This window comes from Pyxicephalus adspersus, chromosome 5 (genome assembly GCF_032062135.1).
Source record: "Pyxicephalus adspersus chromosome 5, UCB_Pads_2.0, whole genome shotgun sequence".
Lineage (NCBI taxonomy): Eukaryota > Metazoa > Chordata > Amphibia > Anura > Pyxicephalidae > Pyxicephalus > Pyxicephalus adspersus.
Genome location: NC_092862.1, coordinates 141,322,245 through 141,338,355, shown reverse-complemented (window position 1 = coordinate 141,338,355; position 16,111 = coordinate 141,322,245). Strand labels below are relative to the sequence as shown.

Sequence of the window (16,111 nt, the reverse complement as noted above, 5' to 3'; positions counted from 1 at the left end):
AAGTTCTCTTCTAGGATTTGTGGTGGCAAAAAAAATCTCCGACTCACCAGCGGATCCCGAAATTTGCATAGCGCAGTAACCACCACCCTTTCTCCCAAACAATGACTTTTTACCCCTTCGGTAAACCTTGACCCATCCTTACAAGAGTTCTCCTCAAAGTGACAGGTGTACTTTAATCACCATTTGCATCTACGTAACAAAAAACATTGCAAATCAAATTTGTGAACCCGATGGGCAAAAAGAGAACTTTTTGTCCAGTTTAACCCTTCGCTTGATAGCGGAGAGCCGGGAACGGTGTTGTTCCGTTTTTTCTTTTCTTTTTTTAGGAAGTTGATCGTTCTGCCAAAAACAAAAAAAAACATTTCCGAATGTCAGTGAAAAAAGGTGAAGAAAGGTCAGAGTGACAAATTCCCCCTGGGGTGGAAAGAAGGAGGGGGGGTGAATGTGTTAGAGTAGGGAGGGGGTGAGGGAGGGCAGGAATAGAGAAAGGCTGGGGCTGGAGCCATTGTTTTTCTTATCAGAGGAAGAGGGAGAAGCTTGATTGACAGCTGGAAATGTGATCCTGTGAAAGAGACACACAGCAAAGGGGAGGGAGAGACAGAAAGAGAGAGAGGGAGAAAGAGAGAGAGAGAGATGGATCAGTTTGGATAGGAGGCCCCTGGAGGAGAAGAGGAGGAAAAGACACAATCCAGCTCTGTCAATGCAGATTACAGCTTGCACAGGGGGAAGTGCTTGCTAATAATTAATGTTTTTTATTCAATTTGGAGGGAGTACTCTGAAGCTACTGCAATCAGGTGGGTCTTTTTGCAACTTTTTTTTTCTCCCCCTGCCAGCAATATTCCTTCTCTCCCTCTGTTTTCTAGTGGGCTTGATTGCATTGCAAACCCTCTCCTTCCTCTGTACTCCCATTAGGTGCATTGCAAGTCTTGTTCATCGCCATTACTAGTTGCACACGTTTGCAAATCACAGATCTCCACTTGCAGTCCATGGGGTGGGGGGAGAGAGAGAGAGGAGGAGGTGTAGATATACAAAACAGTCCAGGACTTCCGTTTCCACTGTTTGTATTTGCAAGTTTGTTTATTTTATTACATTTATTTAATTTTTTGGTCCACCCCCCACCTTCTCCACCTCCTGCTCTGTAGGGATTGCTGTCATGCAAATATAGTTCGGGGGGCACTAGAGGGAATTTTATGAATGAGATCCTGGAAGGTTGATTAGCTATGCAAATGCAAGGCTTTCATTCATGTTTTTTTTTCCCTAAAGCCATTTTGCTCCCTGGAGGTTGCTGAAAGCTCAGATTCAGAGGAAACCAGACGATAAATGAGCTCGACACCCCTTTTCTGACTTAAGATTTGCGTAAAATCTAAAAGGATGGATGGATTTTACGACCAGCAAGTGCCTTACATGGTTACCAATGTGAGTCTGCGAAAGTTCTTGCTTCTACCTTGAGTAGGGTGACTGATAACAAAGATAGCAAAGTTCTATGTCTGTAGGGTGATTGCTGTGCTACCTACACTTTTATTTATTTTTTTTTTTTTATTTTTTTTTTACACCTAGGTCCCTTTATTATTTTTTTCTAACTTTGATCTAAGTAGCACCTTTTCTATCTCTTTAAACTGTATCCAGAAAATATACTTTGCGTTGTTTAAGCTCTGCATTACTTGGGGGTTAATAAGGCTTTTATGTGCTAGAACTTGCTTGCACACTAAATTTTCTTTTTAATGAGGTTATTTATGGCTTTTTATGCTACGATAGCAGGGAGAGGAGTCTTTACGTCTTGCATCGTTTAGTTGACTTTGTCTCAAAACAGTGATTCTTTGCTGTTTTTAGAATACGAGTGGGAGAGTTTGCCACGAGAGGACAAGTAACACCAGAAAAAGAAAGTTTTTAAGCAGAGACCTGGCTCATGATTCAGAAGGTGAGAGCTGTGACGTACGCTTTGCAATATATGTTGTTTTTTTTTTTTTCCTTCCCTTAAGCAAGTCTTTAAACTCTGACTCATTGTCTATCTGGATCGTCTACTAAAATAATTACCGCAAACTGTTTATATCGACATTATTATTGCACTATCGCTGGTGAACCACAAACCCCAGCTACGCTTTCAGAGCCAACCCCCCCGTACCCATCTAGGCCAGGCTTTTACGTTGTGCTGGGACTTGTAGCTTCCATCGTCATCTACAGGTGGTGGACCGTTCCAATGACGTTCTTTGTCTAAGCTGAAATAAACCAAGTAGACTATAAATAGATTCATTTAATTGTTATTTATCAGAATATCATTACAGTAAAATATTACATTTCATCTTTTGTCTGATTATAGTAAAAAAGTTGAACTTTTAATTTTTTTACTACTATAAATATCAATGGAGGGTCAAATTTAGTAATCTAAAAAAAAGAAGTAAAGTATAGGGTTGGAAATCATTGGCACACGAGGTCTATAACCGTCACCGGTTCTGTGTGTTAACCATTTAGAGATATTGAAGGTTGCCAAAGACACAAAAATGATTATCATTGTCCTAGCACCAACATCTTCTACAGCCCTGTACAAAGCAGAGGGTCATTAGCACGTCTTTCCTTTTCCAGTAAGGATAAGACTTCCATCTTGGGGGTTAGAGTTGTAAATATGGAATGGCTTCACCCAAAACCTATAATGTATTAAAATGTAAATAACTTTGTCTTTCTAGAACTCTTTCAAGATCTGAGTCAGTTGCAAGAGACATGGCTTGCTGAAGGTAAGAAAGGCCAGAATGCTTGGAAAGGGAAAAAAATAGGACTGGGAAGAGAGAGAGGAGAGGAAGAAAGAGAATGAAAGAGATAAAAAAGAATGAAAGGGAAAGGAAGAACAAGAGAAAGGAGGAGAGAGAGAGAAGGAATGACTTGCTGTCTTAATGTTCAGCCCAATTAATTGAGCTTTAAAAGAGCCACCTCAAGTGTCGTGCATACATTAGAGGCTGTGATGAGTTCGTCTTTGGGGACTTGGGAGCTGCTCTATCCAGTGTCATCACAAATTACTAGGAGAGGTTGCTACCAGCACACAATCACATCTGCTTTTGGCCAGAACTGGTGCTGCACGACTTGAGGTTCTTCTCTCTCTCTCTTTCTGTCTCTCTCTCTCTCCCAATTTTTTTTTTTTTTTTTGATTGCAATTGATCAGCTTTATATCAGTGCACCTCAAGAGACTGCATCACACAAGCAGCGCAGGGCAAGAAGCAGCTGTCTTTTTTCCATCAGCACACATGATCCCTATGGCGTTCTACTAGAGTAGCTTTCTGATGGCACAATCTGCTCTCATTGAGTTCACTAGGACGGGATGCTTCAAGAATTGAGTGCAAGTGCTTTCTTCCCACCTTGCTCTCAGCACAGGACGCTAGGTGTGTATTGAGAGGTTGGGAAGGCATCTGATGGTAGCTTTGTTCTGTAGGTAGTGATTTTAATAATATATATATATATATATATATAGTTATGTTTCATGTATACGTATTCCAAGTGTGTATGGTTGGTGCACAAGTGTGACTTTTTATTTTTCCACTTTCATAGAAAGTAGCCAGCCCATTGCAAATAATTATACTTATATTTTTATACATTTTTATATACTTGCATTTATTTCATTTTTTTTCATTATCAGTGCTTTTATGCAAAACTGATTTTATGCTTATCTCCAACATTGAAGTTTCTGCTCATTTTCCTACTACATGTGCTGTATGCTCAATCTAGGTGTGGACTGCTGATACTTTTTATTATACATCTTTTTTTTTGTATTCTTTTCACTTGTGATATATTGTTCGTGATCTATATAATGTCTGATTGATAAGCATTACTTTTGTGTATTATGGGACAGTTTGGTTGACTTATTTCTTTTGTTTACATGCATTCCATTGTTTTTATTTGTTTTATTTAATAGTTTGACTTATATATGGATAGTAAGGTAATAACTTACTTTTACTTACTGTATGCAAGTCTATAGGACGTGTTATGGAATAATCACTTTAATTTACTTATTGAATGTGATGGAAAATGCACAGGGTGTTTTGCTTTTTTTATTTTTTGTACTGTGTTTCTTTAGTTATAAAAATAAATATATATATATATATATATATATATATATATATATATATATATATATATATATATATATATATTTATTTTTTAGTCCTATACAACTGTATATAGACAAACTGAGAAATATATATATATTTATTTAAACTTTCTTAGTTTGGCTATATACAGTTGTATACGACTAACAGATACTATATATATTCGTTCTCAGTTTGTTTATATACAGTTGTATAGGGCTGAACAGATACTATGAGCTGTTCCCGATCAATCCTTCTTCCCCATTAAACTTGTCATCACTTCTTTTATTTTGCATTCGTTATTGCATCCATTATTTAATTTATAGTCCAAATTAAATCATCTTGCAATTTGAATGCCATATTTTACAACGTAGCATTCATAGCTAAATATGTGCTATCCCAATAGAATTTCCCTCTCCTTAATGTGGTTGGGATATCATCAAAAAATACTTGAAGTAACTCTGAAGATTTGGAAAAGAATGTGTAATAATATATTATAAAGCAGCGTGTTGTAATTTTTTTTTTGTTAGTATAATGCTATGAGATTACACTCGGCATGGTCCTTGGTTGAGTTGATGGCACACGGATGAATCAGCAATCCGGTTGGAACGCCAGGTGTCAAAGTACCTGTCGAGACAGGTTCGGCTATTAAAAGTGCCAGAAGTTGTAAATATTTGAACGGCTCGGAGGCTAGTGTTTTTATTATTACTTTTGTCTCTTGGTTAGAAATACAACTCTCTATTGTTCTGGACTGAAACAGTCGGTTGTTTTGGTGTAGTCTTTAGGAAAATGATTTTTTTTTCTAGAGCAGATGCTCATGCTGGAACACTTTTCTTTTTTTATAATGTTCCAACTATGAAGCTGGTGTGTGTATCAGACAGTTGGGGTTACCTAGACCCCTTTTTTTGGGTTCCCCATTGGAGGTTTTAATTTTTTTTCCTCTTGGCCCAGAAGCTGTTTTAGGATATTGAAATGTTAATAATAACATTTTTAAAGCACAGGTCGCAAATGTATTGTCCAAAATGCCTGTGCCTTTGGTCTTAGTTTTATCTTATGCATATATATCTTTGTTTATATATTATAAATATATTATCCAATCCTTAACAATATCTTCTCAAATTTCCAAACTACATGTTGGGGTGCCTAATACCAATAATTGTTTATTTTCTTGTTGTGCTGGGTTGTAAAACTTTTTGCACGTTAGGCTTCACTTCTTTCATTTTAAGTTTTACCGAATTTCTAGGGGTGGTTTACTATAGCTTTCCAAGATATGACTCTTTGGTGTCATAGTATTCTTCAACATTGTCACCAGAGCTGGGCACAACCAGGTAGCCACTGGGATTAAAACAATTATAGTTAGTGTACAGGGTTTCTGATTTGTTTTTTCTGGTAGCAGAAGTACCAGTTCTCTGGTTCCTAAAATTAAGTAATTACTCCCTCCAAATTGAATCAGTTTGCCCTTGGGGAATAGGTATGTTGCTATGCAATATTGTATTCAATCATTATAAGCTGATGTTTTGTGCAGTGTTACTTTTAAGGTAGAATAAGGATACTTTTGTATATTGTTTTCCCCCCATTTTTTCTAATTGAGGAAAGTGTGTAAAATATATATAATTCCTAATTTCCTGTTGACAGATGGGAATCACCAAAGATAAGTTACTGACTAATCTGGACAACTAGATGTCACCTCGTTAGTTCCCATCTTGTTCCCTAATTTGTCTTCTATTTTTTTCTTTGTGGTAGCATATGATGAGGGTTTGATAGCAACCGAAAAGTCATTGGCCTGATCCAGTACAAAGGGCAGTCTTGTGCAGTAATTGTAATATTCAGATTTCTTTTAACGTCCCGCTAAATCTGACTTGCGATTGGTTGCTTTGAGTTTCTCAACCCCCCTCCCTTTGCTGTTATTGAATAAGCCCCATAGTGGTAATTTGCTGATAAGCATAGACAATGACTAATAGATGATGCTCATAACTGATAACCTAGAAGGATTTTGGTTAGGGAAGGTTGGTTGGTTGGACCAAGACGTGGTTGGGCAAGCAAGATTGACTTTTTTGGCGGCTCCACATCTGCCGATGTGAAAGGATGATTTTGCATTCTCCCTGATGCATTAAAGTTGTTGGTAAGTTTTTCTGCAGTTTTGACATTAGATGTTTTTGTTATACAAATTTAGGACAAAAAATCAAAACAAGTAAAATTAAAGTTTCTGTAGGTAGAAGTTATTAAATACAGATGTCTTGTTTCTTTTTACCTTGCATTGTTCCTCCTGATTTTTCTAAGCTGATTGTGCTATGTTTTTGTGTATTTGAAACTTTTTTTTTTATTCTAATTTTAACGTTCAGAGAAAAACATCAGGAAATGCCCATTGATCTTTAATGCAAGCCTCCCACAATGTGATTGTTTGGTTTACTATATACAGTGCAAGTTTATTTGCTTGATATTTTTTAATAGATTCTGCAACCCACGTTTACAAAAAAAAAAATATATATAATAATGCAAAAGAAGAAAATTTGTTTTATTTAAACTATTTTTATAGTTATGTAAACATTATTTGTGATTTTGCAAACCATACTTTTGAAAAACTGACTGCTTGCTGAACAATGAATGTAGCATCCAATATTCATAAAACTTGCTTGAGCAAACTATTGTAACAATTTTTACTCCTCTTATACTTTTTGTATGAATTGATGTTTGTCCTGGCTGAGCTAACCCCATGAATCAGATAGCCATTGCAAAACAAAATTAGAAAACAAAAAAAAAGGAATAATATAATTTGAATGGCTCTACCAAAAACATGCACTGCCCTTAAATTGACTCTCTCCTGACTTACAAACATAGTACTTGGTTTTGTGTCCCTACTTTACCCAAAAACGTCATAATATTTTCCACAATGCAACCAGTCCAATTCGAGAAATGAATATTTGGGGAAAAAAGTTCACCAAAGTTTTGAAACATGTTTGGCTCCTGTACAATCGGGTCGTTTGGATCTGGGCAAGTGGGTAGTTGAACCTGTAGATATGGATCCTTAGATGATTTTTTTGGCTGAAAATTTATGTAGTTTGCAGTTTTTGCTCTCATAATATATATTATGTCTTCATGATGGCCATGTATAGATATAATTGTCAGTAAGGTCGGCAGGTAATGAATGATTTTGCCTTATCGAGTTTCAAGCATCTGTTTCGACTTGTCTAGTTCACTGAGCATTTCAGCGCATGAACCATTTAGACTTTGCTTATATAAAAATGAAAGGGGTAATTTTTTATAGAAATTACATGTTGTCATTTCTGAGCTATCCCCCCAAACAGAACTTGTGATGTTGCTATGTCTTGGCACTCGTAGATGATCCATAGAAAGTAGAAGAACAGAACATTTGTTGAATCATGCTCTGAACTTATATAATACTTATTACTATTTTTTGGTTCACAAATTAAATAAATCTATTTTTTTACATAGACCAAGCCAGTCTGTTTTTACGTAATAAGTTCTAGTTGGATTTCCCCCCTTCCTTTCTTTTCTGCAGATTTCAGGAAGAATGCGAAGCTGAAAATCTGTGTGGTTGAGCCACATGGTGGACCGTGTGAGTGTTTTTGTGAATGGAGGAGGAACTCTAGCCCTGATTGCTTGTCTTGAGAAGCTGTTTAGGAGATCAGCTGTCTCATTCACTGGCAGAAAGAGTGACTCATACATCTTCTGTCTTGTTTGGCTGCGGGTCATTGTTACAGTGGATAGAACTCGTTTTAATTAAAACACTAACTCCTTGTGCTCCGGGTGACGGAGAGGTTTGTTTTTTTTAGAATTCCTAATGTAGGAAAAAAAATTATGAAACAAGGCAGTTTTTGAAAACACCTTTGGAAGGTGTTAGCCGAGTGCTGGGGGTCTTCTCAAATCTTTAGAATCTGTCTCGCTATTTTTCATTCTGTTGATTTAGTAAATGCATGACATCTTGGGGGTGGGTTGGAGCTGGCACATAAATGTTAATACAGCTCCCATCTCCACCTCCGCAGCCACTAATAATAAAGGAAAAACAGGCTTCCGATTCTGTCTCCAAATAGCTATTAGCAAAACATTATATTATTGTATGTGGGTCTTTACAGTGACTGTTAGGCTTGCATGTGATATGTCTGTTTTCCAAGCCTTGTTGTATTTTTTACTATGCTTTACGTATCCAACGGTAAACACGGGTTTTAGTATCACGGTGTAAAGTGCTGTAAGTTGTACAAACCAGTTTAAAAATTCTATTTCAGGTTTAGACCAACACATTATTGTGTTTTAGAGGTTTCTGTAATTCATAGAAACCATTTTTCCTGGCGGTGTCTAGTTTTACAGTACAAAGGTCACAAATCTTTGTTGGGTGATCAGGGATCATCGTCTACTACCGTGGCTGAATTAAACGTTTGATTGCTGATATTGGATTCTGGGTTTTTTTTGCCTTCCTCTGGATCAACTATGTCTATAGGGTTTGATCTGGGATATGTTTATTTCCCTAGTGGTTGAACTTGATGGACTTATGTCTTTTTTCAACCTAACTGACTATGTAACTCTTCTTTGCAATGAGTTACAGTATGTGTTTGTAATATATAACAGAATAAGCCCCTTAAAATGCTGTCATTACCTTATAGGCTTTATTATTAATAATATTTTTAAACAGGATATATATAGTGCAAACATACTATGCATCGCTGTACATTAAATAGGGGTTGCAAAGGACAAAGGAATACAGACAGTGACACAGGAGGAGGAGAGGACCCTGCCCCGAAGAGCTTACAATCTAGTAGGTGGGGGAATACCCACACAATAGAAGGGGAGATATGTAGTGGTGGGAAGTAGGCTTTAAATGTTTTTTTAAGCATGCAATAAACATATGTTTTAGATTTGGGTGGCAGCAGATGTGAAAGGATGATAGGACTAGGAGGTAAGATTCGGCAACTCAAGACATAACCATGCACGGTTGGGGTTATTGAGCTTGCATGTTCATAGTATGGAGGAAGTGTGGACAGATGTCTCCAGCAATGGCTTATCTTGGGGGAAGCAATAACAACACAGCATGGTTTCCCAAGCTTCTGATAAGAGTTTCCTGCTGTGCCAAATAGCTAGAGGTGTCTATTACTAGCCCAATGCTTTTGCAAAAATGGCCTTAAAATGTGTTTTTGTTCTTCAAATTCTATGTGTAGAGTTCTAGCACAAATGCCAAGTGTGCTTCTTTTTGGATGCTTTTAGCTGCTGGTCTTGAAATCTGGATTGTCCAGCGCTGACCTTTATGATTGCCCTCCCATATAAATTAGCTTAATTTTTAGATTTATTCGAGTGTATAGTTAGTTTTAACAAAATTTCAAATTGATGACCATTCAGATCCCAGATATTAGATGGCCATTATCTGACCCTACTACAAGTAGCAAATCAGTAAGGTGGGAGAAGCCTGAGCAGACATTTTTCTTGGGTCTAAATGCTGATTTGAACATTTTTTGTTGATCTGAGGTTTAAGCGGACATTGCATAAAGATGTATTTGTGTCTTTTTAGATAGCTTTGGAGATCTTTAGTATTTTTTATGTTAGTCCACTCCTTCTTTAAAAAGCTCTGGATGGATTTGGACACATTTCAGACGCCAGGTAGGTAACTGAATCTTGTTTTAGGCATATTTCCTCTATAAATGGACAGCATAGAGCTCAAGTGATTTGTTTATGTGTAGTAAATGTGAGACCTGGGTTCCATTCCTGATAAGAGGGTCTTGGGTCATGCCTTGGCATGTCTTTGTGTACTTTTCCTTTGCAGTCCCTTGTTTGTTTTTAAAAGTTCTCAACTATATACTGATAGGTAAATTGACATCTAAACAAATTGGATCAGATATAATTTTTTTTCTTTCTGAATGGTCCAACAATAGAATAAAGTAGCATACAGAGACTAGAAGTCTCCTGGCTACAAAAATACAGACTTCAATGTTGTTTGGACCTTTAATTCCATAAGTGGTCTCCATATTCTTATGTGATCCCATGTTGATCAACCTAATTGTATTTTGTAGGCTTTGTAATAAATTTTATGGGGCAGATTTTGTTTTATAGTATGTGTTTTGTTTTGTTGTTTAAATATATATAATGAGACCTTTAGTAATTGGTACCTGAATTGGTAGATACATGGTTGTTAATCATTATAGATACTTTTTTTAGCCAAAAACAAGAGTTAAAAAAACATGAAAATTAATTCTGAGCAGACATTTAAATGTGAATGATATCATAAACATGTCAGAAGTGTCCTGATTCGTGAACAAACTTTGTAAACGTTAGTTGACATTAATCGGGTTGTTTCTTGAGCATTGGGAGATTGACGTTAAAACAAAGGCTTTGGTCATTGCTGTTTTTGTTTTGTTGCATTTATGATGTGCGAGGTGCAGGTAAATCTGATGACCAATTAGATTGTAGCTCGGTGTAGCTAGTGAGTTATGTTCCAATTCGTTAAGGATCGCAGCACTTTTGCTCTGTATTTAAAAAAATCCTGCACAGCGTTGTGATTGCAAAATTTTTGTATTCTCTGGCAGTCGGGGCCGCTGGGGCTCTCCCATCTGTTGCACTAGGCAAATGCAATAGTGAAATACGCTAAGCTTGCGGCTGTGGATAAAGATATATTCATCTGTCTGTTAGTGCTTAGCATACACATCGACTCCTTTCTGGCAGGTGAACAGATTTGTTTGCTCATGCTTGCAAATAATGTTATCCCTTTCTACAATAGCTACAGGTAACCTAGGAGCTACAAGTCCCTATATGTCTGCCCAGGCCTGCTGGGACCTTTAGTTCTGCGGGTGCATATTTCAGATTGTAGGTGTCTCTACAGTACAGTAACGCGTCAATAGATACCAATGGGTAAATGTGCGGTCCATCAGCATTTTTGTTTTTCATTATTGTGATTGATGATAATGTAGTCTAAGTATGATGCTGCATTTACCACTTGGCAGCTTTAACCAGCTTTGCGTTGCCCGTGTGTGGTGTTTGCATTGCTCAGAATTGTCACATAGATGCTTGCTGCCATTTCCCAAAAATGCCCTAGCATTTCTTTAATGGGTGTATAGATTGTGATTTTATTTATTTGCATGAAACTTTTATCTAGCAGCACCCAACTTTTTGATTGTCACAGCGGTGACTCAACTTTTTGTTTTTGTCTTCGTTGGTTAGGATTTAGAATTTGCACACGTTCAAGCATTCTCAGTGTTTATTTCAAGTCAATAAGACCAACCAGTGTGAAATTTAGAACAGTTGATTAAAATAAAGTGAAAAGCTTTGGTTGTTTTTTAAACCTTTTTTTTTTTATATATATATATATATATACACCGGAATGAAATCTGATATTGATTGTGTGAACGATCTTAACTCAGGATATTTTAATATTAATATCATTATTAATTATAATGATTTGTATGCTGCTATCTTATGCCATATCCAAACGTAAGGGCACCCATAGGAATTTTTTTTTCTCCTTTTTAGGAAGTAAAAACACATTTCGGCAAATTATAAACCAGAAAAATGAACGAAAACTAACTTAAAAAATGTAAAATAAGCCAAATGTCCTTGTGCCCCTTGTCCGTTAGTGCTCAGTAACATCCCCTTTGATGAACATTGCCGACTTCAACATGTTTCTTGAAGCCACTTAACTGTCTGTCTGCTTTTGCTTAAGGATTTATTTCTTTGCTCAATGCTTCTGGTCAAGAAATGTTCTTAGCTCATATTGAATGTGTTACATATTTAACCACAAACTTTTAACCAATGATAATTATTTACCAGTAAAATTGTAAATTAGTTGTAATGATCTATTACAATTGACACTTTTATCTTCTGCAGAAATTACCTTTTTTATTTTTAATATATAATGGGGGGGTTGCCTATTACCCAAACCTTTGCATGAATAAAAATTAGCAAGGGTAAACCAATGCAAAAAATAAAAGTATATAAGATGTTTCTAGTGGAAATAAAATTATAGCAATCACAGTCTAATTTTAATAAGAGGGGAATATTTTGGCAATTTTAGCCCATCCAATTGAATGTTTCTTTAGGAAAATCTTTCTTTATTTTTACAAAAAAAAAAAAAAAATAAGATCTGAGGTCTGAGAGAACAGGAAACATGTAGTTTTGTGTGACAATCACTAAAATTTGTTTAGTATCATTTAGGTTGAGATTTAGGACGCATAGAAGAAGTTCATGCATTTTACTCCCACCGCTTTGGCGTACACCTCTATCTTCCGCGTACAATAGGATCGCATAACGTCTGAAGGACAAACATTTGCTACATCAATACAAATGTTGCACAATAACCTCTTTTCATTTTCCTGGTTTTACTAGCTAAATACACAGAGAGGGTACACAAACACCGAACAATAGGCAGTTTGTGGCTGTTTTACATATGTGTACAGTGCACTATTGCAGGCCTAGTGCGGATGCTGTGTGCTTAGGAGAGCAATGCTTTGCATATATATATATATATATATATATATATGTATTAGTATCCAGAATTGTATACCAATTTTGATTGTGTTCAGAAGAAAATCAGAAATCAGAACTTGCTTTTGTACTTTCCGACATGTAAGACGTGTATGAATGGTGTGTGTCCATATATTGGCGGATCTTTTCCACTACCCTGCCCGAAGTTCAACTTTCAATCTTCCAAGGATGACACCTTTTAACACCTAAAACTATTAAAGCTGGCTTTGCACTTTTACAGCAATGTTTGGCACCCTGTGTGTTGTGTTGCAAAGCCATTCAACATAGAAGTACAGCGGGTGCTAACAAACTGCACTGGAGCACACTAAAATGCAGTATGCACTGCATTACAAAACAAAAAACACAGATCTGGAGTTTGTTTAGTTGTTGGTCATTGGGAACCATTCTTTATAAATTGTAAACTATTCTTTATATATTGGGCACCATTCTTTATATATTGAAAACCATTTTTTTTATATTGGAAACCATTCTTTATATATTGGGCACCATTCTTTTTAAATAGGCTTAATGCAACCTTATGAACAGGTATAAAGGTACCTGGTGAATTACAAGAACACGTGTCTCCCTCTTTCAAATACTTCCTTATGTATTGCTTTTTTTTCTTTTTATTGGCATTTTTACTGATGCAATAATCTAAAGTTTTTCTGAAGCGTTGTGTAATATTCAGAATTTTAGTACTAAATAGTATGATTATTTATTCAGATTTCTATATTACAAAGAGGGATCTGTGTGGAGGAATGAGAATTTTGGTTTTTAATAATGGAGAATCCCTCTAAGTGTGGTTGAATTGGAAGCTTTTCTCAAAGGGTAGATATCTAGAGGCTGTTACAATAACGCAGCTGACAGCTTGAACTCTTAACCTGGAGGTCTGAGGTCCTGGACATGAACTTTACCAATAACAATATCTGCATGAAGTGTATATGTTTTGTCACATTTGTAAAGCTTTTGTACTCCGGCTATGTATCATGGTCCAAAAACCCAATGGTGGTTAAAGCCCAGCTTCTGTCAAACTGTCCAGTTCAGTGTCCAGAAATTGTGCTTTAAATTGTCCTTTGAGCTAGATATTTGCCAACCTGATGTTGGTAAAGCTATTAAATTGTAAGCAGATGTGGATGCATTATGTAACACAGCAGAATGTGGACTAATAGGATAAAGAAAAAGTTGCCAAAGTAGAATCTTTTCACTATAGAAAGCACTGTGTTATATGTTAGTGATGTAAAAGTACAATAAAGTATTATGTTTACTATATAACCATGTAAAATTTTAGCAATTACCAATGTTCTGGGGATATGTTGCCTTTTAGGAATCAGTAGCCCTACGATGTGCGGATGTTTGGGCACCAACTATGTAAATTTGTCATAAAACCACCCATAGCATGCCACCCCCACCCCCCACATTCTTTATACGTATCCCTTGGCTTTGCATCACCAATTCTTCCCTTTAATCATTGCACTAAGGACTTATTTATACCTGTTGGCTCCTGCACAATGAATGTTAACCATGTTACATGTTGCATTGCCGTTCATTTTGAATGGGACCCCAACTCATTAAGGCAACTTGGCTTAATTCACATGCTTTGCTACAAGGCACAGGTACACACTTGTGATACACTGCATAGAAAAAAAGTGCAATTAATTAAGAGTCTCAACTAACCAATTATTTGGGGGTCATTAGAGGAAATTCGCCTTACATTGCTTGCCGGAATATTCATCCTTACCGTGTTGGTTAGAATACTATAGACTACTAATAAGATCATTGGTGTCATCCAACTGGCTCTACCTAATGCTGTTGGCCCCGGAACTATGCAGGAATCAATTGGGGTCTCAATCAGTCACAGATCAGGGATCCCCTGGCCAACTCTTGACGAACTCTGGGGTTCCATGAAGCCCCAATAGCAAATGGCTTCTAATGAGGCATACGAAGGCTTAATTGGTTATAAATGCTTTTTAGAAAGCCGATGATCTGATTACCCTGGCTCATTGTATGAAATGTCAAAACTGTATAGATGAAACCATTTTGGCTTTGAAGCTCATTTTCTCTTTCTTCTCTCTTGCAGCTCAAGTACCGGACAATGATGAGCAGTTTGTACCAGACTATCAGGGTGATAACTGTGAGTATTGCTTGCTATGACTCAAACTGGCGTCGTATACGCATTTGGTTGTGATTTTGCTTTGTAAGAGACAGTTGAATGCGGAGTGCCTTTTTGTTGCATCCCATACCATGGCCTATACATCTTACATTTTCTTAAGTGTTTTTGTGTCTTATATCCATTACTAATGGAAGAACTTAGACATTAATGGAACCTGCAGCTGCATTACACCATTTTCTGTAGAGTGAGAGCTGTGTGCGTATTACATATGTTTGTATGATGTAGATATTTTTTCTGTTGTAAACTGTTATTCATTTAAAAGGGCTGTTAAAAAAGTGCCCCTTGCAAAAAAGACATTTAAAAGGTATTGATAGCAGAGTACGGAAGGGTTAAACCCTTTTTTGCTTATTTTTAAGTCCCTGAGAGGCTACAGGATATTAGCAGAAATATTTGAAAAGTGATAAGGAATTCCCTTCCTTCGGAAGAGTTCCCCTCACCTCTTTTTCTGGTGTGCACCTACCCTATGCAGCCATATAGCATGGAGACGGATGATGGCCCCTGTTCGTTTTACCTGGCTTCCACACAAACGGCTCTGAGCAGTAAAAAATAAAGGTCACTGATCATTAACTAATGATGCAGAGATGCTTTCTTTTGTGCTAAGTAGCTTAGGCAGTTAATCGCATTAAATATTAGCATGTCCCATATTGGAGTCATCATATAGCTCTTGCTGTAGAGGAATTGTGATCTCAGATAGTTACAGGTGCGGGACCTTCGGAGTTTGGACAACGGCACAATTTGTAAAATCAGATTCATTCCGTACTAATAATCTAAAGCTGAATTGTAGGCAGATATGAATAACACAGAATAAAGCAGCTCTGTACACATACATATATATATTTTTTGTTCCTGTTCAGCAAAGCAGGATTATGAGAAAGTAGCAGCACAAGGTGCCATTTGGTCCAGGTGCTAATCGGAGGAGAGAGCAAACTGAAAAAGACAGATCAGCTCATTATTGTGCTCCTTCTCCTTCCACAGTCCAATCTAGCTTGGGCTCGGTGAAAGAGAGAAGAATGATGTTGGCCATTGGACTGAGGACATCTACGGGCAGTTTAGTAAACTGTACACAATGTATTGGTTTCTGAAGTTTGAAGGGCAGCAAATAGGTGAATTTTACAAAATTACAGAGGTAGAATTGTTGCCTAAAATAGTCATCTATTGTCAGGTTTTTGTAAAAGGTGCCACAAAAGATACAAGTCCGCTTTGTGTGCACTAAATTCCATTCCTGTTGCCACTTCTAGTTCTAGGACTTAACTGAGATTGTAGGTATACCCTGGAACAGAGGTGCTTTCTAATTTCAGTCGATCCAAAAGATTCCTGGGGGTGTAGATTTTGTGTAGTAATGATAGGAGTCAGGAACCAGCTGATCCAGTGGGCACAGACCCAGAAACTCAGGTCGGAGAAGGTGCCTAAT

General features: G+C 36.9%; 1 protein-coding gene across 2 annotated transcripts in view; it reads left to right on the top strand.

The window, feature by feature from the left end:
* Positions 1 to 577: 577 nt before the first annotated feature.
* The window catches only part of ETV1 (ETS variant transcription factor 1), a 52,289-nt gene continuing 36,755 nt past the window's right edge, over positions 578 to 16,111 (top strand). The window contains exons 1-5 of one of the 2 annotated variants that reach the window (XM_072412952.1): positions 578 to 794; positions 1,264 to 1,416; positions 1,831 to 1,918; positions 2,682 to 2,729; positions 14,608 to 14,661. In XM_072412952.1, the coding sequence (XP_072269053.1) occupies positions 1,372 to 1,416; positions 1,831 to 1,918; positions 2,682 to 2,729; positions 14,608 to 14,661 (235 nt within the window). In that variant the 5' untranslated portion in view covers positions 578 to 794; positions 1,264 to 1,371. Of the gene's footprint in view, positions 795 to 1,263; positions 1,417 to 1,830; positions 1,919 to 2,681; positions 2,730 to 2,972; positions 3,369 to 14,607; positions 14,662 to 16,111 lie in introns of those variants that run through there. The other variant, XM_072412953.1, reaches the window with a different exon arrangement.